We start from the raw sequence: 26,485 nt of genomic DNA, 5'->3' as shown, positions 1-26,485 counted from the left end.
GCTCCTTGCCTTCCCTCCCTGCTCTCTGCCCTCCCTAACCCAGACCTAAAGGAGTCCCTTCCCCCCTCACTCCCTGTCTCCCTTATCCTGCTGATTTCCCTTAGCATCACCCAACATATTATAGACACATATGTTTACTATCTCTTTCCCCTGCTCGTCCGTCTGTTCACTGCTTTCTCCCCAGGGCCTCCAACAGAACCCGGAACATAGAGTAGATGCTCAACTTCTATTTCCCGAGAGTCATGATAAGAGACTAGAAGCGTTATGGGAGCACACGGTAGGAGCACAGTCCCTGGCAGAGCTTGGAAAGCCTCCCGGAAGTGGCCCTTCAGGGTCAGTTGGGTATTTTTTTTCAGTGAAGGACAGAAAAGACGACTGCAAGCAGCATGAACAGCTTTGAGAAGTCCGGGAGAGGCTTGGAGAACGTTGGCGTGGCTGGAAGGCAGGCCATCGGTGACAAAGGTGAGAAATGAGAACAGGGAAGGGGGCAGGGCAGGCTCTACAGTGCCTGAGGAGCCACAGAGAGCCATAGACAGGGTTTCCAGAAGAAGAATCACACAGAAAGCCTTACATTTCAGAAGGCCCTCTTGGGCAGCAGTTTGGAGAGAGCAGACAAGACGATAGGCTGGAGGTACAGTTGCAGGGGGGGTCAGTGGGGAGAGATGCTTAGACCCCGGCCAGGTGGCAGCCCTGGAGAGAGCAAGCCTGGCTCTGGCTCAGGAACCCCGGTGTCCTTGGAAAACGTGCTTGACACATTGGACCTCCACTGTCTTATCTGCCAAATGGGCATACTGAACAGCACAATCCGCAGTTGTAGGAATTTGTGTCAATAACGTCGCTTCTGCTGGAGTGCAAAGTTAATTGTTCTGCAGAAGCGAGCTGTTATGACGATGACTAGCTTCACTGGCTAATGGCTGAAGCTTTACGTTTTCATGCTAGCATAGCACTTAGTGAACGTGTGGGAATCGAAACTCTGATGAATCTGAATAATGGTGCCATTTGATTGACAGCGCAAAGTCATTAATTCAGGAGAACGTGTACAGACAGTGTGAGAGGAACAGAGCAGCGTGAAAGGCCTCTAATGGCACTTGCACGCTCCCAGCAGGGCTGAGTCCGATTGGCCAGCACCTTCATTCTTCAGCTCCACCAGGTATGATCAGCAAGAAAAGAATCTTTAAGCGCAGTGCCAGCTCTTCTGGCTCAAGTCAACCCTCAGAGAATAGCATCTGGAGCTAAATCTATGACATATCAAATATCCCTCTGAATCTCTTAGGTCCCCTGAAAGACAAAAAACCGGTAGGTGTCTAGGTATGACTATGAGTGCAGCCAGGGAGAGAACGTCTCGATTCCTCGGCCAGCTCAAATGACCGTCCCGACCCCACACCCTCTCATTTCCAAGTTAGCTGGAAACAGTACATGAGAGTGAGTGTGTCTGTCCCTGGCAAGAAATCACACTGTATCGCGTCAACCTCCCGCCCTCTTTCATATCAACTCATTGCCTGCTGAATTGAGAGACTTTTGAAAAGGAGGATGATCATTGAAATTTCACATCATTACATTTTAAAATAATGCTTTTAGCTTCCCCCAACTTCAGTCAAAACTCCATCTTGTCAAAATAATCTTAAAGTTTTGATTTTTTTTTTTTTTTTGTTAAACAAAGATTGATGGAATATCACTGGAAATCTTTTAGCTGCTAATTATAAGTCAAGCCTCTTTGGGGCTTTTTCGGGATATCTCTTTGACTTCTCTAAGTGATTAGTTTGGTCCTCTGCTTTTAAACTGTTCATTTTCCACTTGTGGAGAAGAGTGAAGTTTCTTCCCTGGTTTTAATTACAGTCGGAGCGTTATCCTCGGATAATATGGAGGGAGGCTGCGTGATAGGAGGGGACCACTCTATTAATCAGGGATGAATCTAGTATATGCTGAAGGCTTGTACCCTGGCATTACATTACCTTGTTGGTCTAATTAGTGGTATTACCCTCTGAACTGTGTGCAGAAGCTTAAAGAAATTCAACACATGCAGAAAACACGCTCGAGGGGACAGCAGAGAAGGCCTAATAAAGCATTGCTCATCGCACCTTGGGTGCTGCTGCTAATTTCTTCCATGATTATTACCTGAGGGTGGTAATCCTCCAGGGTGGGAGGGTGGAGGCGCCCTCCAGGTAACACAGGCTGGGCTCATGCAGGTTTCTTAGAAATGGTAGTGTTGCCTGTGCTTTGGTTTCTGGCAGGGACCAGCAATTTACCTGTGGTATTTAATGTAGAAAACCAGACATCACCTCATCAAAAACTAAATGTTGTTCCTGTTTGTTCAGGTGAAGTTTTGGGCAATGTCTGGTGGGAGCAGGGGTGGGGGGGTAGGTGGGAGGCTTGAGCTGAAGGGAAGCAGAAGGTCTTTCCCTCTCGAGTCACTAACGTACCTCAAAAAGTAAGATTCTTATGAAAGGCTGAACTTGATGGTATTAATTACCACAAAGCCACAAGCTCTACTATTAGAGTGTAAACTCTTTGCAGACAGGGACCAGGTCATGTTCAGCACACGGTTAGGACTTAATAAAGGTTTGCTGAACAAATGAATGAACTCTCTTTACCAAGTCCTTAGCTGTCAAACGCACGCTGTTTGGCCATGCACAGTCTATGGGGCTTTTGTTGAATCCTCAAATCTCTTTTTTGTTTGGTAATTTAAAAAATATATTAAAAAACTGACATCCAAAGAAGTTAAGCAAATTTTCTAAGGTCATACGGCTACTTAAGGAACAAAGTCAGGATTAGAACCAGGTTTGTTGGATTCCAAACGCCTCCATTACAAGATGAATCAGAGTGACTAGATCAATGCATGATCTGAATTTCATTTCAGGTAAGGCTTAAAGGGGAAGTGGGGATTTTGACAGGTATTAATTAATATTTTACAGAAGCATAAGAAATCTCAAGGGTACCTTATTTTGCTAAGTATGATACTGTTTATCACTGTTGTGGGTTTTTTTTTAATGGCCCATGGAGGCCTAATATTAAACAAACCCATACTTTCCAATCAAAATATATCAATACAGTCTCCCCCCTCCCAAGATGGAGTTTCAGCAGGCTCACTTTTGGGGACTTTTGATTAGTCAACATTTATTAAATGTCCACTGGGTTTCAAAAGAAGTCAGAAGCATATCTGACCTCAAGAAGCTCACAAGGCAAAGGAGATTCTTCTTTTAAAATTGCCCCTTTGACTGATGCCGGGGAGGAGAGATGCTGACTTGGTAGCTGACCATCTACAATGGACGAGGTTGGAAGATTCTGGTCCCCACGCTCCCACACTTTATGCCCTGCCAAAGCAGGCTTTGTAAGGTTCCTTGGGATTTGCAGACTTGCACAGCCCAGTCTGCAAAGACGCCTTTGGGAACCACTGTGGTCCTAAGAGGTAGTTAGGGGAGGAGACGCCCCAGTGGTTTCTTATACTCCATTGTTTTGCAAACCAGAGAAGGCTAAAGGCACAGCAGAAGTTAGGAGAGTCAGAGCTCTACTTAATGAACATATGGATTAAACACATGTACCTTCTGCATTTAGAAGCAACAGAAATCTATCTGTGAAATGCAGCATATATTTTTCAAAAAAAATACATTTGCAGCACAGTCACCCTGAAGATCCCGGCAAGGGTCTGGGTGCTACAGGCAGTAGCCCCCCTCTTTCCACCCTCCAGCCACTGATTAGCCCCATTAGCAGATGACAAATGACTTGGGTGACCTTGGTCCAGTCCCCAGTAGACCAGTGCACAAAGGATTCAGCCTCCGTCTCTAGCAATTGTCTTTTCCTTTGGCAGCTCCCCTGGGAGGTCAAAGCTCCAGCAAAGCATCCTCCCTGGAACTGCCCATCTGCTCTGTGGTCCTCCTCCAGGAAGTTCCTATACAGAGAGGCTGCCGGGATGGCTCCAGCTTTCAGGACAGGCAGAGGTGGTGAAGATCCACCTATGCCACTGAACTAGCACATTGATGACGATGATGAAGACCCTTTCACTGAAGTTTAGTATGTGCAAGGGGCTCCCTGAGAGATTTCCAGGTGTATCATCTCCTAGGATCCTCACAACAACCTAAAAACATAGGTATTATTATTATTTCCATTTTAAAGATGATAAAACTGAGGCTTAGTGAGATTATGTACTTTGCTCAAGGTCACACACAGTAAGTGGCAAGGCTGGGACTTGAACTCACAATGGTTTGATTCCAAAGCCTCTTACCCATTGTGGTAACCAGCTAGCTCCTGCTACCCTTCATCCCTCTTGATCCATTTCTTCTGAATTTGTGGTGCTGTACACTCACAGAATACAAATTTACTTTCAAGTTAAATCCTCGCAACATGGGAATCCCTCAGTGGATTATCTACACCAAAGCATCTTCCTGATGGCAGGGATTACCCACATGGAATTGAGGTTCGCTTCCAAGTGACCTGCTGGTAGGGACTCGGGGGGCAGAGTTCAATTCCTTTCCTCACCACTTATATACTGAGTGACCTTGGGCAAGGCCTTAGCTCATCTAAAAATCAAGGATAATCCACACTAGTACCTCACAGGATTGTTGAGAAGGTTTAAAAATGTAATCCACCTCAATAAAGGACACCACTTTGTAGGTATGTAGTCAAGTATAATAAAAATTAGAGGTGCTTAGCACAATTCCTGGAACATAATAAGCACTAAAAAACCAGAGCTAGTTTTATTTCTTCACAAAGTCCCCAAATCAAATTTTCACAGTCCATTTTAGCCAGAGATATTCTCTCTCCTTTGAACTTCTAAAGGATGTTAAAACTTCTCTTAGAAATTCCCTTTCCAACTTGTATTATGTAATTTATGCACATAATGTTTTCTCCTCTTTTAAAAAAATATTAGGTGAGAGCCTATTAGGTACCAGGCACTACCAAATGACTCTGCATTCACCATTGCATTCCAACCTCAAAGTGAGCTAGACTCTACTGTATTGTGCTGTTTTACAGATGGGGAAACTGAGGCCCAGGGAGGTTAAATAACTTGCCCAGGGCACATAGTAAGCAGGCAGTGAGGCGAGGACTCAATTCCAGGCCATCCACTCTGCAGCCTGGACTTGTCACTGTTTGTTGCTATAAACGCGAGACTGTAAACATCCCAGATAAGGATCTAGGTCCGAACTACTGCCCACCTTCACCATCCGGCACAGTGATGTCCCATACTAGGGACTCGGTAAGTACTGTAGAAAGAAGGGGAAAGTTTCTGCAGTTACACCGTCACGAGTTTCCTCTGACAACACGTGCCCAAAGTCTACACAGCAGGGCTCCCTCATGGACTGGCCGAGACCCAGGAAACCTATCCCAGCTTCCCGCTGGGAACACGGGGGCGGGCAAAGTGGATATTTTGCCAATAATAACAATGATGATAATTACAGTAATGATCACAACCCACACTCGTCGGTCGCTTCTGCTGTGCTGCGCGCTGCTATCTGCGCCTCCCATGAATGCACACATTTAATAACCTCAGCAGCTCTCTGAAGTGGGTGCTCTTATCAGCCCCATTTTATGCCTGAGGAAACTTTCAATTTAAATAGAAATTTTGGAGCTTCAAACAATTTCAAAGTTATCTAATTTTTCCGCTACGCTTATAATTTAGGGAGAAGCAGATGACACACTTGCGGAGACAGCACACATACACATATAGATGTGTGCATATATACATAGATCTTACCATTATACAAATGGGCAAACTGACACTTAGGGTAAGGGTTGCAGTAAATTGATCTGAGGAGCTGATCAGATCAGAATAAGCAAATCCATCGAGTCAGAAAGCGGTTAAGTGTTTGCCATGAGTATGGGGGGGAGGGAAGGTGAGTGACTGCTTAACGGTACAGGGTATCTTTTCGAGGTTGATTAGAAAGTTCTGCAACTAGATAGTGGTGATGGTTGCACAACATTGTGAATGTACTTAATACCACTAAATTGTATACTTTGAAATGGTTGAAATGTTAAATTCTGTGTTATGAGTATTTTACCACAATAAAAAAAATACCTTTTTCATCATACATGGGGTAAAATCCAGATTCTTTTTATTTATTTATTTATTTATTTATTTATTTATGGCTGTGTTGGGTCTTCATTTCTGTGCGAGGGCTCTCTCTAGTTGTGGCGAGCGGGGGCCACTCTTCATCGCGGTGCGCGGACCTCTCACTATCGCAGCCCCTCCCGTTGCGGGGCACAGGCTCCAGACGCGCAGGCTCAGTAATTGCGGCTCACGGGCCCAGCTGCTCCGCGGCATATGGGATCTTCCCAGACCAGGGCTCGAACCCGTGTCCCCTGCATTGGCAGGCAGATTCTCAACCACTGCGCCACCAGGGAAGCCCAAAATCCAGATTCTTTATCTTGGTTTACAAGAACCTTCCAAATCTGTCCTCTCCACCTGCACACTCACTCTCATTCTCTCTCAACTCCCACTGTTTACTTCTCCCATCACACCCAGACCTGGAGTGTGGCTACGCCCCCTCCGAGTCATGCATCACCCCGCCGCATCTTTACTCCTGCAGGAAGCCCCGCCCAGAGCCCCTCGTACACTTTCTGTGCCAAGAGAAGACCCACTTGTCCTTCAGGACTCAACTCAAGCACAGCCTCCTGTGATGTCTACAACTGAGACCTCACTTCCTCCCGGGCAAAGTGTCCCTTGTTGACACTTTTACATACCTTGCAGGTACGACTATCACGGTACTCATCACAGTGTACTGTAATATATGCTTTCAGACTAGAGAGGAGCACGTAACGCTGGTTAAAAATATAGGCTTTGGGGGTCACTGGGACACCGTTCAAATCTTAACTCTACCTGCTGTGTGAGCATGGACAAATTACTTAACCACTTTGAGCCTCAGTCGCCTCGTTTGTAAAAAGAAGGCTAATAGTAATACTTGATGTGAGGGTGAAACACATAAATACGTAGATAGCTTTGAGAACGGTGCCTTGCCCTTCCGACGCACCCAGTAAATGTTAGTGTCATTATTATCCCCTTCGTCACCATCATCCTCCCTTGGCCCCAGTAGCTTACGAGCTCCATGAGCCCAGCACAGGACCTGCCATAGAGCACACACGGGGCAATATTCCAGTGTGTTTCCACAGACATGGGCTATACACCTTACAAACCAGATCATGCAGCCCAAGTAAAACTGACCAATTAGAGGGAAGCCAGTGCTGGACTCAGCAGTCACCTCTCGGCACTTAAGGACTTTCTTTGCTTCACAACGAGAGCTTGAAATATCAGTAGGCAAGCTATAAATAATGGGAAAAAAAATAATGCAGAATTTAACTGAGGGTTTGTGAGTGCATCAGCAGGGCTCTCTCTCCCGGGGAGGATTATGCACGAGCTGTCGGAGATAAGACTTTGGTCGGGCGTATATAAGGGGAGCGCAGACAGCAGTGGGCACTCAGGGAGTCCCTTCTGCCACCACCAAACGGGCAACCTCATAGATCAAACCACAGAATAAATGAGGACATTAAGGCTTCATACACTCTGGGATTTGTATTTGAAATGCCAAGATCCCTGCTTAAAACTAGCCCCTCCTTGAATGATTTTTTTGCTGTTGCTTTCAAAAGAAGTCACTCTTTGGCACCACAGGTCTTCAGTGGGAGGCTTTGGGCCATAGTTTTCAATACTCACAGCTGATATTTATGGAATCCTTAGCACATGTGTGCCAAACACTTAACACTGGGCTTCACGTATATTAACCCACTTAATCTTTATATAAAAACCCTGTAAGGTATGAACTATTATCAGCCCTGTTACATAGATGTTATGTGAACCAACAAGATGACATGCTAGGAGGTGGTGGCATTGGTAGTTAAACACAGGAATCTGAGTCCAGCTGAAGGAATGCAGTCATACAAACAAGGCTGTTGTCTCGCAGGGTCCTTGAGAGACTAAAGAGAAACAAAATGGGAAGTTCTAACATCCACGGTGGCTCATGACACCAACAGAATGACCAAAGGTATGAGCCATCTTATCCCCTGAACTTGTAAGAGGCAGCTCAAACAGCCCTCTGAGGAGCTGGCTGAAGAGTTAATAGCTATCTGATGGACACCCACCAGTATATTACAAATGGTTGGGAGCAAAATAAATGCAAATGAAGCCACAGGGGCAGAAAACCAGCCTTCCCAAGTGTATCTTGCCTGCATTGAAATGCCCTGATTCTACCCCTGAGCTTAATATTTCATGAGAAAGGCAACACTGAGATCGCCACTCCAAGAAACCCAGGGGAGGACAATCAGGATGACAAATGCAACCCTCCCCCTTGTATCTCAGAAATGCCGAGAGGTGTGGGTGATGGGCTGAAATACCTAAACAAACCAGAGAGTGAGCCTGTGGCTGAGGCTGATTAATGGGTAGAGGGGTCCAGCCCTCACCTTTATTTACATTGCTTGGAGCACATAAACTCCAAAAAAATTTAGTGTTTTAATTTGGGCATCTGGCTTGTGCATCTCTTCTCTTCCCTTCTCTTCTCTTCTCTTCCCCCACTCCCCCTTCCATTAATGGGCAGATAATATAAGGTTGCAGAGTCACAGGCTTATATTATCTCTGCTTAAGCCAGGAATGACAATATTCCCCAAACTAAACAATCTAAGATATTCTTTAAGGCGGACCTGATTGACTTGGCGATACTGCTAAGGGTCACCAAGCGTAGAAGTTCAGAAATGGGACGGCCTTTAGCCAGGTCTCATCCAGCGGGCTCATTCTGACCGAGCCAATGTCCCAGCCCCTGAGCGGCCGTCTGGAACACCTCTCCCAAGTTGTGGAGGTGGAGGTGAGAGTGCAGGACCCGAGGTCTTTGGTCGGACAGTTGGCATCGCAAGTCGGGGCAGAGGTTGGAGCTTCCCTTTTTGTCACTCTTTAGTCTCGGGTACAGTCAGGGCTACCATCCAGTCCTCTTGGTTCCCCAATGGGTCCTTCCTCCTCTGCTCTTTCCTCCTTCGGCTTCCGGCAGAAGGCGAGCACCTTACATATCCCAGTATCCTAGCGCCAAGGACCGGGCCTCATCAATCAGAAAACGCGCCTAGTGGAGGCTAAGCGAGCGAGTAAACAAACAGCGAGTAAACAGCCTAGACCCACCCCGGGGCCTGCTGGGAGGCCGTACGTGTACGCACGTTGATGGCACCAGTTTACGACCTTTACGACATTTCTGGAGGACTTTACGACATTTCTGGAGGACGTCGCAAGTGCCAGGCGGTGTGCTCGGCTCTCCAACACACCCTCTCCTGTGATCTCACAGCTCTGGGGTGTCGGGATTAGTGTTATCCCTGGGGGCAAACTGGGGCCTAGACTGTAAAGCAGCTTGCCCACCACACACAGCTAACACGTGTCAAGAGAACAGGCTATGCATCCAAGCAAGGGACTCGAGATTTCTGTCCTACGCTATAAACGCTGAACTTACCTGTATCAGCATCTTAATTTGTTCAAACAAGTCATTACAGTGAAAGCCAGTGAGATGCTTTCCTAGTTATTACTGTCTTCTCAACTTTCTCTGCGTTGTACCCAAATGACAGTATACTGTTACTGCTAAATTTTTGTCTTCAATGGCCCATCTGAATGCAAAACACAAGAAAGGGAAGATCACATTTGGTGTTCTTCCTATTTTTTTCTCCTGAACTTCTAAACCCAGTGTGGGAGTAGCTTTTCCAACACGCCTGGCAGATGGTCATCTAGGCTCTGGTGATGACCACATCCCTCTGGACAGCTCTCCTGTGAGCCAAAACTTGCCTCTCTCTGATGTTCCCGCCTAAGTCCCTGGTGGCCCACCAGCTAAATATTAACCAAACACAAAAGAAAAGAAATGAAAACCATCTACTGGGTCTTCCAGTTGATTTTAATTGCAGGTAATAAACCACTGTTAAAGGGAAGGTTTATAATAAGAAGGTGCCTATTAGCTTAGGGTGTTTGCAGTGGAACAGTGAAATGATTTTGTGAATGCCATCTTCTCTAATAAATCTGAATGCTACTGGAGAGATTAGGCCATTATCCAGCGCTGGCATAAATAGAAAATGATATGATGGATCACATGCTTGAGGGGTTTTAGGAGTTAGCCGGAGATGGGGCAGGATGACACTAGTTAGCGATGGCAGTTGGCCAATCAAATCATATTGCCCGAAATCTAGTTTAGGGCCAGTTTTGTTATTCTGACTATAACCGGTGCTTTCCAATATCCATACCAGGAAGTCACCATAGAAATTTCTGCATAAACAAAGAAGGGTTTTCTTAAAGCCAAGGGTCCAAATCATAGATTTATCTGATTGTGTCACAGTGAGGCAGAGCTGAGTTTGAGGAACAGAAGAACCGCCTAAAATCAGAAGACTCAAGGCCTGGGGCGGTAGCCATAATTTTCCAAGGCACTTATTGAGCACCTAACTGCACATGGCATTGCTGAGAGCCGCATTGCACAGGGTTGAACACACATGTCCAGATAGATGCATTCTGTAGCCGTAGTCCCAAGCTGTGGGCCACAGAGACTCTGGGTGGCCAGAGAGAGTGACTTAGAGGAAGTCCAAAATCCACATGTCTCCAATGTGCTGCCTGTGGACAGAATGAAGCATTTTTATTGCATGTATGTGCCATTATCTTTTTCTTTTTCAAAGGGTCATGCACTTGTTAAAAATGCTTTAAATGTATTTTTATTTTTTTAACATCTTTATTGGAGTATAATTGCTTTACAATGGTGTGTTAGTTTCTGCTTTATAACAAAGTGAATCAGTTATACATACACATATGTTCCCATATCTCCTCCCTCTTGCATCTCCCTCCCTCCCACCCTCCCTATCCCACCCCTCTAGGTGGTCACAAAGCACAGAGCTGATCTCCCTGTGCTATGCAGTTGCTTCCCACTAGAGTGAAGTAAGTCAGAAAGAGAAAAACAAATACAGTATGCTAACACATATATACGGAATCTAAGAAGAAAAAAAAAAGGTCATGAAGAACCTAGTGGTAAGACGGGAATAAAGACACAGACCAACTAGAGAATGGACTTGAGGACACGGGGAGGGGGAAGGGTAAGCTGTGACAAAGTGAGAGAGTGGCATGGACATATATACACTACCAAACGTAAAATAGATAGTATGTGCCATTATCTTTCAAATATATGCAGATGCAGAAGAAGCAGCCGCTTAAGAATGTTACTGAATTCAATGCATTCTTTTGCATTTATGTATTTTCCCAGAGAAATAGATAAAAAATATAACTGCTAATATGTAGGGGACAGAATTCACTGAAAATCTCTCTCTTTATCTCTCTCTCTCTCCATCATTAAAAAGAATATATGTAAAAATATGGATGGCAGGGCTTCCCTGGTGGCTCAGTGGTTGAGAATCTGCCTGCCAATGCAGGGGACACGGGTTCGAGCCCTGTTCTGGGAAGATCCCACATGCCGCGGAGCAACTGGGCCCGTGAGCCACATTTACTGAGCCTGCGCGTCTGGACCCTGTGCTCCGCAACAAGAGAGGCCGCGATAGTGAGAGGCCCGCGCACCGCGATGAAGAGTGGCCCCCGCTTGCCGCAACTAGAGAAAGCCCTCGCACAGAAACGAAGACCCAACACGGCCAAAAATAAATAAATAAACAAATAAAATTAGAAAACAAAAAAAACCCCCACATACACATCCACATCAAGCTCTCCCCACACACATTGACTTGGACCATATGCTTCTCAAATTAAAAAAAAAAAAAAATATGGATGGCAGAACATTAAATCCAGATGTAAACCAATGTTGGAATAGCCATCTTGGCTAAAGTTTAAACCATTGAAAACTGGCTCCTGGCTAATGTTAGAAGCGTGTGCATGCTCACGAGGGAAGTGATAATTTTGTTGGTACTAGTTTGGGTACCTTATTATCTGTTTCATCTGAATACCACCTACCACCTCAGCCTGCCAGCCTTTGTGAGTTAAGCTTTTCGGTCCTTAACCCTCCCTGTCCATTCTTGTTGCAGACATCTGTATGATTTCTCATATGAACCATTTATGGATTCTGACCACAACCTCAAATACAAGTCTAGGTACATGTGTGTTTAAAGGGCTGGAAAGCATACTCAGCAGGACATCATAAGAAGTCTGGCTCCTCCCAGGAGAAAGGCCTCTAAGCAACACAGAGATATCAGGAGAAAGACCTGGGATCTGGGGAAAAAACGTCCAATCTGGCCTATGGGGGACAGAAATCAGCTGGAGAAATAATGAGAATTTCATTCCAAGGTGGGAGAATTCAGAGTTCAGTAATATACCATGCTATTAATAATGAAGAGTTCTATCTATTGAATCCCAAAGTCCACCAAGCTTTGTGCCAGGCACACTATGTGTTATTCCATTAACCCAGGGAGTAATTTCCCCCCAGGAAAAAACACTGGGCAATGTCTAAAGACTTTTTTGGTTGTCACGTTATAGGGGTGCTACGAGCATCTAGCGGTGTAGACCAGGGATGCTGCTAAACATTTTAAAATGCACAAGTCAGCCCCCCCACAAAGAATTTTCTGGCCCAGAATGTCAACAGTGCTGAGGTTGAGAAACCCTGCGCTAAACCATCCTAATCACTCTAGAAAGGAGGAATTATTGGCCTCGTTATAGAGGAGGAAACTGAGAGCTGTAATGTCCCACAACCCAAGTCATATCGCCAGGATCTGGATCGGATCTGTTTCACTCCCTTAAACCCAGGTATCTGCTGTATTATCTTGAAGATGGAAATGACCTCCTCATTTCCTAAATAAGGAAATTGAGGCTCAGATGCCAAGTGTCTTGCTCTGTATCTCACTGCTACTGGTGATTCTTTGTCCCTTCACAGTTCGAGGTCTGTGATGATGACTAATCACAAATGACTTCACCTCAAACCATGAAGCTGCCAACAAATGTTTCTTTCTCTTGTCCGTTAACCATTACACCCCTAGTAAGTAACTTCTTGTTTCTGCTCCTTTAACACTGTAATCTGGTGGTTTTATTGCTCACGTCTAATTCACTAGCTTAATCAATCATTATTAAGCTCCTTCTGTATGCTAAGCACTGTAAAGGTGTGGGATATAAATGGGTCAGAAGGTAAATGGAAGAGAACTGCAAGTTCAGGGGTTGGCAAACTACAGCCCAAGGAGTGCCTGTTTTTGTAAATAAAGTTTTATTGGAACACAACCACGCCCATTCATTTACCTATTGTCTATGGCCGCTTTCACATTACAGCAGCAGAGCTGAGGAATTATGACAGATATCCTATGGTCCCCAAAGCCTATAATATTTATTAGCTGGCCCTTGACAGAAAAAGTTTGCCAACTCCTACACTAGCTCCATCATTCAAGCCACAAGAGCAAACACTGAAGTGAACTCCCAACTGAATCAAGAAGCACTTTCTTTCATCTCCATGTGCAGCTATAATATCTATTGGCAGTGGCGGGAATCCTAAGTGTTTAGTGCTAATACACATCTAAAACTCAAAAACACTGGGCAATGTTTAAAGACTTTTTTGGTTGTCACATTGTAGGGGTACTACGAGCAAACATTTTGATCCTTAAAAATACTTTCTGCTCTTCTAGAGCCTATTATAAATAGATCTTCAAATGCATTTCAAATGTATATTATTTCTATTTTGCTATCAGAGGTTTGGGAAGCCTTTAGCGACTGTTCCTCGTCACACTGAAAGGAAACAGAGATCAGAGTCCCAGCCGATAGGTTAGCTGCTTAGGTGTCAGTTAACTACAGCGGGTTGACTGCTGCGCTACAGAGGCCTCCGGGTTGATACTTCCTCTCCACTCTCCTTGGGTGCACAACAAAAGACCCCATTCTGATTTTCCCTGAGTTTTCTGCCAGACTGTTGGACTTCAGTCTGTGGATGAGATTCCACTGATCTGAGTACAAGGTCTAGATGTGAACTTGGAGTAGCAGGAGGTCCACCAACTATATAGGCAGTTACAGCCACAACAGCATTGAGAACATGTGCCTACACAGCCAAGAGTTTAGGTGGACAATTTAAACCAACATGTTTTGGATGGATGTTAACTCAAAGGCTCTGATAAAAGAGATCCTAAAGGTTTCAAAGTGTCTCCCTGAAGGGGCAGTGAAGAGAGAGAAATTAGGCAGATTTACTGTGATGGCTACATCCTGCCCCTGACACTCAGAGAGTACACACATCCACATGCTAAGACCATAGGTCCCCTCACAGACGTGCTTCCCGTATTCAAAAATCCTAAATGACGGTGGTGTCAGGTGGAAAAAATTGTCCTCCATACGAAAGTCATTCCCAGATCCAATAAGACAATCAGGAAGTTCCCCGGGTGCAAACCTGCTCCGGTTTACAGGTCCCTAACTGCTTTTAAGGGAGGCCAGAAGGAGAGAAACGCTATGTTCAGGCATGAATAAGATAGGTCATTGAAAGAGAAGTCAAATGATTGAAAACCCCACGGAGAGGATGAAAGAATTTAGTGTAAAAAATAAGATTAAATCTGTAAAACTGGATTGTCCCTTTACCATGGGTAGACATTGGACATGGGAGCTCAGAGTATGAGAGCACAGTCTTGGGGTGATGGTGTCACCATCCAGGTCTTACAAGACAGGGTGGCCCATGCTCAAGAGGGCTTGGCCAAGGCAAGGTCAGATCTCACCCAATCATAAGTTCCAGGGCGGGCAGCCCTCTGCCACCATTGTGCAGTCACAGTGGGATCTTGCAGTGGGAGAAAGAGAGGAGAATTTGGTTCAATGACAAGCTCAACAATCTTGAACAAATCAGTTTAAATCACTGTCCCTCAGTTTCCTTATCTGAGAAATAGATTGCTGTGTCTACTTCAATTCCGTCCTATGGGCCAGTTGGTAGGATCCACAGAGACAATGCCTGTGCAAGTCTCTGTATACTGCAAAGATCTGCAGAGATCTACAAAGATCTGGGTAGTGATATACTCTAGTGCTTCCCTAGTGCCTCCCGGGTGCAAAGGAAAGAAGAGTGGATAAAAGCAGCAGAACCCTGGAAAAAGGATTCTGAGCATTGGCTTTGTGAACTGAGGATGCTAGACCAAGCTTTTGCTTTAGAGGCAAGGTGATAACGCTGAAAGCGTTGAAGGGTGGATTTTGAGTTATCCCATGGTGGAACCAACCCATGAATCGACCAGCTGAGTTTTAACAAGGTTCTATTCTATTGGTCCATGATAATGACCCACACTGTAGAAAAGCTGACCAGAAATAATGATCCTTCTCCAGAGGACTTCCATTAAGACTTGAACATGCCTCCTTGCAGGGCTGCCTGGTACCAAGTCAAATTGTGAACAGAGCAATCCGAGCACATCTGCTAGCTAACGGGCTAACAGTCTCTACAAAATGGCAGCCAGGTCTTGCCTTTCTGTTAACTCCCAAATCTAAAGCTGTGTCGAAAAATATTCCCAGTTTTGTCTTGCTTCGCATGGTAAACCTTGTAGGAACAGGAAAAGCAATCTACTTGATGAATGCATTAATTAAGATAATCAGTATACATATAATCACAGGTCGGGTCTCCCCAGCCATCATTCATCAAGCTGTGGTGCCACAATTGCACTCTCCAGGGTCAGTATCAAATTTCTAAATTTCATACCTTGCTATCGTCAGGAGATGGTGAGCACAGGATTTCAAATGGCAAGAATGAGGGGGAAAGGGTGACATAAATCCCACTGTGTTCCAAGTTGCACTTACTGAATTAAAGACACCATCCTCAATGGTTTAAAACAAATTCAAGTTAATCAAGGAAAATGAACTAATTCACTTGTTGCAGCTGACAAGAAGCCCCAGCCTTGGCCAGGAAGATAATATATACAAGGGGTGAGCTTATTTTGAAAGATGCAGAGCTATACCTGCATTGAAATTCATATCTTTTCTTGTTCTATTTGGAGAAAAAAACCCCAACTATTATTCAGGGTCTAAACCCTGTATCATCCACATCTTCTTTCTCCTTAAGAAATGCTCTTTGAGGGAGAAGGTCCCAGCCAGCAGCTATTCTCTGCAGTATCCAATCCCAACCTACCCCCAAAGTTGCACTCTAATAATCTCTCGTGGGCAGTTTAACCTTAGTAGAGAATTTAATGTATTTTCCCAGCATGCTTTTCTTACATATTGCCACTGCCATGTACATCTGTGAAGGCTTCTGTATTTGTCACTTCATCATCTATTTTCCCATTACACCTGTCTAGACCTTTATTATAAAATGTAATTATACTTCCATGTCAGTCACACCTACTAGCCTACGAGCTCCAAGATAACTTGCTCCATATCTTATTAAATCTGTGGTCCCTGAACCTATGTGCTCAATCTTTCAAGCTAGATGGAGACAGAGAGAAGAAAGGAGGAAAGGAAGAAAAGAAAAAAGAAGGGGAGTGGGAGGGTTGGCCTGTAAGCAAAAAGACAAAGCCATCCTCCTGGCATGTCTCTGTGCTGCCTGGCACAATATCTCAATATTCTTTTTTTTTTTAATTTATTTTTGGCTGTGTTGGGTCTTCGTTGCTGCATGTGGGCTTTCTCTAGTTGTGGCGAGCAGGGGCTACTCTTCGTTGCGGTGCACGGGCTTCTCATTGTGGTGGCTTCTCTTGTTGCAGAGTATGGGCTCTAGGCACACGGGCTTCAGTAGTTGCAGCACGTGGGCTCAATAGTTGCAGCACGCAGGCCCTAGAGTGCATGGGCTTCAGTAGTTGTGGCACATGGGCTCAGTAGTTGTGGTGCGCAGGCTTAGTTGCTATGTGGCATGTGGCATCTTCCTGGACCAGGGATTGAACCCGTGTCCCCTGCACTGGCAGGCAGATTCTTAACTACCACGCCACTAGGGTAGTCCTCAATATTCTTGCTGTAGTGAAGCAGGTGGGCTCCAGGGTCAGCTGAACCTGTGTTCCAATCCAGCAGAAGACCACTGTCAAGATCTTGGAAAAGCAACTAAACCTTTCTAAGCCTCAGTTTCTTCATTTGTAGAATGGAGGTGAGAACATTATCTAACTCGCTGTGATAGGAAAGTCAGATGAGAAAATGTCATCAGTCACACCCCACAGAGTCTGGGAAAGTCCAGAAAAAAAAAAAAAAGCCTCAACAGATGCTGGCTATTGCTATCACTATCCTCTTGGATAATCTTCAATGTCTCTGCAGCTCGCCAGTTCTGATCCTGCAACATCCCTTTTCCTAAAAATGAGTCAACCCCCTGCTAAGAAGCTCTGGGGGCCACTGTCCCCTTTCCATGAATCTTTCAGTCTTCTCTGTGACTCCTTCCAGCTGAAGCCCAGCAGCAAGGCAGAGAGAAGGGAGATTCTCACATGTGAACATGGCTCGGCCACTGAACTGCCCTCTTACCTCTGGCCAGACACCAGTCCTTCCTGGCTACAGACTCTCTGGCAGTGACAAAGCATCTTTCGTACGGGGGAGCGCTGAGGATTTATGATCAATGACTTAGTGTCTGACATGCAAATCCTAACTATAATTGCCACAACGCCAGCTTTAGAACAAAAATGATTTCTTGGGCAGGAATGGGAAAAACTATGCAAAGCTGTACAGCATCCTGGATGGGACAGCAGGGAGTCTCTGGAGGCACGTTTACTTGGGTTTATATCCTGGCTCTGCCACTCGCTAGCTTGGTGACACTGGGCAAGTCACATTACCTTCCTCGGCCTCAGTTTTCTCATCTGTAAGGTGGCCAACCCAGGACTTACCTCAGAAGGTAGTTAAAAGGATTAATTGAGATAATACAGGGAAAGGGTTTAGAACAGTGTTGACCTATGGCAAATAAACACAATTAAAACCATCTGTCATTAAACCAATAATCCTCAAGTAAAACATGACAAGTCGACCGAATTCCGCACACTCTGTAATTTAAAAAATCATGGATTCATTCATTCATTCATTCAGTCAACAACTATTTACTGAGCTCTTGTTATGTGCCAGGCACTGTTCTAGGTGCTGTGAATGGAGCAGAAGACAAACAGATGAAACTCTCTGCTCTCACAGAGCCGCCATCCTAAGACTTACAACTGGGGCCTCCTCTAATGCCTGGCATACAAAGTGGTTCTCAGCCAGGGATGATGGGGCCCCCAGTGGATATTTGGCAACATCTGGAGACATTTTTGGTTGTTACAACTGGGGTGTGGAAGGTTCTACTGGCATCTAGTGGGCAGAGGCCAGGCATGCTGCTAAACATCCTACAATGCACACAATGCCTCCCCCCCAACAAAGAATTATCCTGCAGATGACAACAGTGCCAAGACTGGGAAACCCTAGTGTAAAGGAATCTGTGAGTAGTTATAGGTCTTTTGTTGGGCGTGGTCTTGGGCCACCGGGGGCCACTGAGGCCACTGGGAGAGAACTCGGAAAAGGGAAAGATATGGGTAGGAGGGAGAATAATAGGACCACAGGATACCAGCTTTGCCTGGAATCATCCTTCCCAAGAGAGAATGCATACAAAGTCTGAGAAGTAGGAGGCCCCAACGCCAGGATCAGTATGGTTCTTTTCATGGGTGACAGGTGACCCTTGGGTTGCTCACCTTGCAAGCAGGACCCAATTCCCTCTTGGTCAGTTAACCTCACACCTAAGGGAGAGGTACTCCTGCTTCCCTATGATTTCATATAAGGACCCAGAAATTATCATCAGTTTAGGAAAACATTAATTAAGAATGGAGACAAGCCTACAGCTCCATCAACCTTCCTAATGAACAAACCGAAAGATATTTCTGATTTAGGAGACAATACAGGTTTAAACAGCAGAGAGCCCCGGTGGGTTTGAATTCCTGGATCAGTCACTACCAGCTGAGTGACCCTGGGCATCAAAGTGAGATGAGTAAGAGCATGGACTCTGGAGCCAGAGCTTGGTCACTTAATGGCCCTTTGGCAAGTAATAGATCATTTTTGCGCCTCAGTTTTCTCATATGTAAAATGGGTACAATGATACCTGCCTTATAAGTCATTACAAAAATTAAATGCATTAATTCAGAGAAGCACGTAGAACACTACCTAGCTCCGAGCAAGACTATGTCAAAGCTTGCTGTCATCATCACCATCGTTGTCATTACTATGTCATGGTAGACAGGTGACCCAACCTCTCTGAGTCCCAGTCAGTTTCCTCTTTTCAAAAATGGGCACAACAGTTGTCACTTCATTGGGCTCCAGATGCAATTATGCATGTTAAGCACTCGGGAAAGTACTTGACATGTTGGAAGTCCTTATTGTTATTATTTATTGAAAAGTTTGACAAAGCACTGAAACTAGTTCTAATTTAGTCCTACATTACACTATTCACCTTCACTGAAAAGAAAATTACATGGTATCAGGATGGTTCCAGAACCCCCAGTGTCTTATGATGTACCCAAGAGGTGAGCTCCGAGAGCCATAATGAAGTGCCGAAGGTGAGTGTAAAATATTAGCTCTGGACCCACCTTCCTTTAGAGGGCACTTTGCTCTTAATGATTCACATTACTTCAAACAATCTGTAGAGCTGAGACAATATTGGGAATGGAAGGCCTTTACATCCCCTTCACTCCAGCGCTTGCTCTGGTGGAAGAGGAGAGAAGGGGTAGGAGCTGGGCGGGTAGCCCCTCCTCCCATTTCTCTCCATCCTCCCAGCCTGACAGCCCATCACAGAAGGGGCAGAGGCCTCGGGGGCGCTTTGCTGGCAGACCTGCCTGTTACAAGCTCCCTACGAGCTTTCGTGCTAGGGTCTCAACTCATTGGAGGGTGAAGGGGACAGGGCTTTTCAGAAGTCTGACCCAAAGGTCCAGCAAGGCCAAGTCAACAAAGACACTAAAACAAATTGAGAACCAATGATATCCCATCACACGGAAGCCACCTGCTCAAACAGTTGTTCTTGCCAAACTCATTAAAACTACATTCAGCTTCTTTCATGTTTCTAGCAGCTCAGGATTTCAAGGGGGGAAGCAAGAATGCCCACAGAGCACAGCCTGGAGTCTGCCACTGAGATCTGAGGTTGCATCAAACAAGCAAGAATGTTCTGGTCTCATCCAACCACATGGGGAAGAAGAAGAGATTCCTTTGCCTGATCTCCCTCCAGCTTCCCCACAGTCAAGATGGGCCTGGCAGGGGACCTTGAGGATGGTGACAAGAGCCAGTGGGACACTTACCTGCCCTGAATTGTCAGGTACAATCTGCGGCAATGGATGGTCACCCTCTTGGCTTCAGGGAAGCTGTCTTTTCCTAAATGATTCTGCCTGAACCCTCTTTGCCTGCATTTCCGATGACTAGGACATTGCAATGACTGCTGTTGGTGGCATCCCTTGTCATCCCATGTGTTACCCTTGTCATCCCATGTGTTACTCACCCTAATATCCAGCCCAAACAGTATGGACTAATTTTCATTTACAAGATCACTTACAAACCCATTCCCTGGCCTCAGCAGGCAGAACGAGTTCCATTCTTGCCTGATGGATGGCAGGGGGTGAGAAGCCAAGCACTAATGCTCACACAAACCAATACTGGAAAAGGTCTGAAAAGCACTGAGAAATTCATGTTGATTTCACTTGCCTTAGCTATATAACTCAGGAATAAATATAAATGAAACATGCAGTGAATATGGCCGGGACCCAGGCTTGACCTTCTGGGCCCCATATGACTTGCATGGTGAGCAGGAAATGTTTCAACGAGCACTCCCCACCTGCCAAGGCCATCTGCGAGATGCTCAATGGCAGCCAGGAAGTCACAATTTATAAGCTACAGGATTCCTCAAAAGTGCCAGCAGTCTTGGGGAGTAGAGGGGAGATAGGCATGGGGAGAACATGCCTTGTCTTACACTGGGAGGATGTGTGACTAGCCTCCTATTATAAAAATCAGATTGGCTCAAACTTAGTATCAAAGAAGTTTTGAAAAGCCTCAGTAAATCCTGAAATGCTGGAAGTGTGAAATTAACCAGAACCAGAGACTTGACTTAAGGGGTCTTCCAAAGGCATTTTCCAAAGACAATGGAAAGACAGTAAATAATAGTCAATCAATAACTAATTTCAACCATGCTGTACTGATCTGTACGTATTCTCTTTGTGACCATGCATGGTGATTTTCAGGAAGAATTTTGAAGTCCCATCTCATGACAGCCTACCAGATTAGGAAAAGACAGACAAGTCTCTTTCAGCCCATTGATATGGCTGGAAAACCAAGCCATAGGTACTGAATGAGCTCTGTAACTTACAGGTGAGCTAACAGAAGGCCCCCGAGATTCCGCCACATTTTGTTCCATCCTCTCTGCCATGTGAAAATCCTCTTCTCAAAAAAGATAAACGTCTGCTTGGGAAAACAAGAGTATGTAGAGGCAGAACAAATTGGGAAGGGGATGCCAAAGGGGATGCTTTGATTTTGAAAAGCAACAGTGTCTAGCATCTCTGCACACTACTCACACATTCAATTCAGTCCCAAGGTAATTTCTACTTCACCAAAGAGTTTCCAGTGTCATAGTAATGCTAGATAAGAGCCATCAGACCTGAAGTAACAGCCTATTTTAATGCCTGGGGAGAAAAAAAAAAAACTTGCATCTATTTATGGAAATTTACAAAGGTGTAAGAAAATGACACTTTTCCCCATCCCCATCTAACAAATGCAGTAAACAGTAAGTCCTCAACACCCAAGAAAGATGCTATGAGCATTTCCACTTACATAGGCATATAAATACAATTATTTCCTTAAAAAAAACAAACCACAAAAATATTGGCAGTAGGTATACATCCTACTGGGCGTAGGTATTTTACGTCGTATACAGTTAAACACCTATTTGAATTGGGTACGATGGAACTTAATTGTTTTATTCTATGCATAGCAAAGCGACCAATTGAATCTAGTATTAGCCATTCATCAGATAAAACATTTTCAGAGCAACAAACTGCTATATTTTCCCCTCAAAGAATAGCAAGCATCTTAAACACATTTCCCAGAGATGTTACGCCGAGGAAAACAGCTTAGAAATGTGACTTTAAACAAATCCGTTCTCTGGCTACCGACAACAAGACAAATTGGAACAACTGCTTGGCTCTATTCTTTCCAAGGCTCCTTCTGTCCACCTGTCAAAGGCAGTTGTGACCCCACCAACCTAAGAGGCAGCTCTGGAGCCTTGAGATACGCCACCCTGCGCGGATACCCTATGCTTCGCATGCCAGCATCCTCATTAGGGATTATCCGACTCACTTGAAGCAGGGAGAGAGGAGATGGGCTGGCTGCCAAGCGTTTCTTTCAACACAGATTCTGAAAGAAGATCCTGCAAAGTGCCGAAAGCCCAGATTTTCAGCAGTTCACTTTCTAGACTCTGTTACATAGCAACCATGCCAGCTCACAGAGGGTACCAACCAAGTTAATATTTTGTTTAAATGACACACTGCATTAACTCTCTAGGAAAACCCAAGTTTTCTTCATCAGCTTACCTACTGTCAGATATCCTCACTGGAACCAAACATCCACTGGTGGATTGACGAGCTTCTTTAATTTATTAACTAAAATTTTTTTAACAAAAAAATCTGAAAATGGATCTAACAGTTTCTCAGCAGGGAGAGCAAAAGGTGACTCTTCCCTGTAACCATTTGGGCTAATATTATTCAAAGGAAATTAGCATGCACTTAATACGTGCATAATGCCCTTTAGTTAAAAGATGACTTATACAGTTGCGTTTTGAAAGATACTCATTTCATTGAAAACCTTGATTTGAAAAGTGATAACTCAATAACGCTAAATGCTCATAGGGTTTGAGCCCATTGACTTGCACCAACACAGACAAAATTAAAACAGAAGACTAATTCGGAAGAATTAGGAACCCCCAGGAACTGAGCTTCTGTGAGCCTTCCTGGAGGTATATGACAAAGAAGCATGAGAAAGCCAATCAACCACACTTTGAAATTAACTTGAGCAAGCCCAGTGCTTTCCTTTAGGAATACGAAAGCACTAGCAAAAGAAACTACCAGACCACCTCTGCAGAAGGTTTCGGTTCCAGCAGAATGCTGCCACATGTCATGAGAACACAAAACAAAACAAAGCAAAATAAAAACAAAAACCCAAAACACTCACAGAGGCTCAATAATGTAAAAAGTACTGTATTGAGGAACTGTTGCCATATATAAGTAAATGATGCCCCACTGGATTTATATGGGGGTCTTGTTTTCTTTTCAACCATCACATTAGTTTAAATTGACATCAATTTAGAGGGATATGTGGCCAACCATCAAGCTGAGTTAAAATCTTCAACATTTTATTTTCTGATTATAAAATCATTAAACTCCCCCTAGTAAAGGTTTTGAAAAATACCAATGGTACACAGAGGAAAAATCAAAACCATCCTGCATCCAACCACCCACAGACAGCCTCTGGCCTGGGCAGGCATGTTTCTAAGAATATGTGGAAGCTGCTGGTTTTGTGTGTTTTTAGGGATATCAAGAAATCCAAAAGCCATTTTTCCATTTCCACAGCCTTGTGCATTTTTGTAGGAACAAAGAAAAAGGAAACAGTCCCCTGTTGCTCCACTACAAAAATTTAACCATCAGCCAAGTATCACAATTTCCAAGTTGAATGTGTAGATCATTGCGGCACCGACCTCCTTAGCATGCTCAGACTGCAACGAGACCCAGGACTCAGATAAAAGCCACTTAACTTTTCCTCCGCTGAGAAAGGGGTGGATGGTGGGAAATAAACTAGCATTGTTCAGTCCCCCTTACCATGGCTTTTGATTCTTAGCAAAATGCCAGTTCTGCGCTATTTCTTTAAGGTTGAAAGAGTCCCTGTCTATAAAAAGTAAAGCATGACCATGCAGTCTAACAACTTCCCTTTTTTGCCCAGGTGCCAGCAGAGAGCATCTTCCACACACAATGACATAACAAGGGATAAATGACAGAATAACCAGATACCCACCTTGAAAACTGTGCAGCAAGCACCAGGCTCACAACACCTTCCCACCATGACGTCATGCTACTTTGGTACCAAATTACTGCCCCAAGATTCTTGACGGACTCCTGAAGTACCAAGTTAAGATCTGACTTGGAATTGAACATACACTGCTAATGTTCAGGCTTAACATCTCACACCAAAAAAAAAAAAAAAGCACACCTACCCCAGGAAGGTAAAGAGGAAACAGAAGCTGATGGAGAGAAGGCATTAATATGAAAACAGACTCTCTCTCTCTCAACACTTCGGAGAAGCCTTTGAAATAACAACAAAACCAGAAAATCTTTCTAAGCCAGTGAGCCTTTGGTACCTCATACTTCATCAAGTGACATATTTACACAAGTGGCCCTCCTGGACTGGATATTTTTTCTGTCATGTTCTGGATTTCAGCAGTTTAGTTTACAATCAAATGATATTAATAACCGGTGACAACGTTTCTTAAAGGGCACTTAGGCAAAAAAAGAAAAGACATCCTGAAAATCCAGCCTACCCTTTTACTTTTCAATTCACAGAAACCAAACAGTATTTTTTTTTCTTTTTTTTCTTTTTGGATGCTTCCTCCACCTTTAACCCATGCATGAGGGTTTCAGAGCTTCATCACTGTCAATGTCAACACAGACTGTCCTTTTTTCCCCTCCTTCTAACTGCAAAGAGTCCCTTCAAGCGGCGGCTACCTGGAAATCCACCATCTACGCCTTCATTTCGCCAGGAGCCCATCACTCAGCCTTTGAGGTCTAAGATTTCCCCCCCACCCCTGGAAAGTGCTCACAGTGTTTATAGTTGCTGGAAATTTAAACTCCCTGCTGAGCACAGCATCTACTGTTGCATCGATATATTCCACTGCCTGCGCGATCTCAAATGGGGAGAAAATAAAGTCCAGATGCAATCGAGACAAGGGATTTGGCATCCGTGGAGAAAAGTGCAAACCAGTCCAATCCTCTACCCCAAACGCGGCAGCAGAGTCTGGAGCTCCCTCTCTGGGAGTCATTCCAAAGGAAGGAGCCTCCGGAACTGGGGGGGAGCTGTGGCATTCACCCCTGCCGCGGCTGAGGGCAAAGGCCCGGGCATGAAAAGTTTGCCCACGGAGCTGGGGGCTGTGTGCCATCTGAAGGGCGCTTTCTGCTGCCGGTGGGGACGCGCCGGCTGCGCCTCGCTCGCGCTGGCCGGGACAGGCGTGACCGTGTGAACCCGTGCACGCTGCGCCCGGGTTTTCCTTACTGACAGCAGCCTGCAACTCCCAGCAGGGGAGCAGCGCCGGCCACCGCCGGGCGGAAAGGGTTACAAGCCACAAGGCAAGGCGGTTTCGCCGCGGCCGTGGGGGCACCGAGTCCCCGGCCCCCTCCGGGTCCGGGTCCTGCTCTCTCGCCTCTCCTCCGCCCCGGGCGCCGTACGATCCCTACCTTGGGCGCTGTGCTGGTGGTTCTCCATGTTCGCCGCCGCCGAGTCCGCCGCCGCCGCCGCCGCCGCCGAGGCGCTGGCCGCTGCTCCCGGGCCCGGGCCGGGGCCGCCGCCGCCGCCGCCGCCGCCGCCGCCGCTCAGTTCCGCCAGTCTCCGGTTGGTGGCCGTGAGTTCGGCTCGCAGGTTGGTCATCTCCTGGCTGGCCGACTGGACCGCCCCATCGATGCGGAGCGCGAGCAGCTTATTGTCTTCCATCATGCTCAGGATTTTGGCCTGGGGGCGAGAGAGGTGACAAAGAGCTGCATGATGCGCCGGGGGCGCGCGGCCGGGCACCCCCGGCTCTACCTGTTGGGTCCCCCACGGCCCGGCTCCCCCGAGCCCCGACCCCTAGGCACCGGCAGCGCCGGCTCCTCCGGCGCAGGAATGACAGCGGCGCCTCCAGCCGGATCCGCGGCGGTAGCGAGGCGGCGGGGGGAGGAGGAGGAGGAGGAGAAAGAGGAGGAGGAGGAGAAGGAGGAGGAGGAGGAGGAGGAGGAGCAGCGATCGCCTAGACCCCGGCGCCGAGAGCGGCTCGGAGAAGGACACCGCGCGCCGCCCGCACTCTTTCCGTGGAGCCTACCATTCGCTGCGCGCTCGGGAGGGGGCCCGGGCCGGGGGCGGGGCCGCTGCCTCGGCCTCCCGCGCCCCCCACTTCGGGGACACACCCCCCGGGGGGCGAGGGCGGCGGACGGCGGCCCGGCGTGGGCCGAGGTGGCGCCCCTGGCTAGGGGTGGGGGGCGCCAGCTCCAAGGCCAGTCCTCGGTCCCCTCCTTGGAGCCGTGGGGCGGCCCCCGCCCTGGCGAACTCGCTCCTAGCGCGGCGCAGGGGCTGGAGAGGCGGTGGGTGCTTGGGAGAGAGGGGTGCTCGGAAGAGGGGCCCGGGAGGGGAGCGGGGATGGGGCTCCGGGGGAGGGAGCCGCATGCCCGAGCTACGAAGTGGAGTTCCTGCTTTGCTGGTTCCTTAAAAGGTGGGTGGGAATTGTTCAGCGGGAAGCTGGGCTAGTGCCCCACGTGCCTCTCACTGCCCACCTCCACCCCCACCTCCGGCGCCCCAACCTGCGCTGTCCCCCCTCCTCCGAAGGAGCACCCCGTCCTTCCCCAGGGGGGACCAGTAGCGCTCTGGCCTCCCCACCGCCCTGAACCAGCGTGTGCCTCTAAGGTGGTCCTAAGCTTCTTAGCTGCGCTAAATATTGGGGGGCAAACCAGGAGG

At 46.4% G+C, this 26,485-nt stretch overlaps 1 protein-coding gene across 2 annotated transcripts in view; it reads right to left on the bottom strand.

Moving 5' to 3' along the window:
• KAZN (kazrin, periplakin interacting protein) overlaps positions 1-26,485 on the bottom strand; it is a 1,128,675-nt gene that overhangs the window by 439,205 nt on the left and 662,985 nt on the right. The window contains exons 1-2 of one of the 2 annotated variants that reach the window (XM_057554479.1): positions 25,633-25,693; positions 25,240-25,510 (exon numbers count right to left, since the gene is read on the bottom strand). In XM_057554479.1, the coding sequence (XP_057410462.1) occupies positions 25,240-25,495 (256 nt within the window). In that variant the 5' untranslated portion in view covers positions 25,496-25,510; positions 25,633-25,693. Of the gene's footprint in view, positions 1-25,239; positions 25,511-25,632; positions 25,694-26,485 lie in introns of those variants that run through there. The other variant, XM_057554464.1, reaches the window with a different exon arrangement.

This window comes from Balaenoptera acutorostrata, chromosome 1 (genome assembly GCF_949987535.1).
Source record: "Balaenoptera acutorostrata chromosome 1, mBalAcu1.1, whole genome shotgun sequence".
NCBI classification, from domain to species: domain Eukaryota; kingdom Metazoa; phylum Chordata; class Mammalia; order Artiodactyla; family Balaenopteridae; genus Balaenoptera; species Balaenoptera acutorostrata.
Note: the sequence above shows the minus strand (reverse complement) of the source record. Positions and strands in the feature narration are given on the sequence as shown.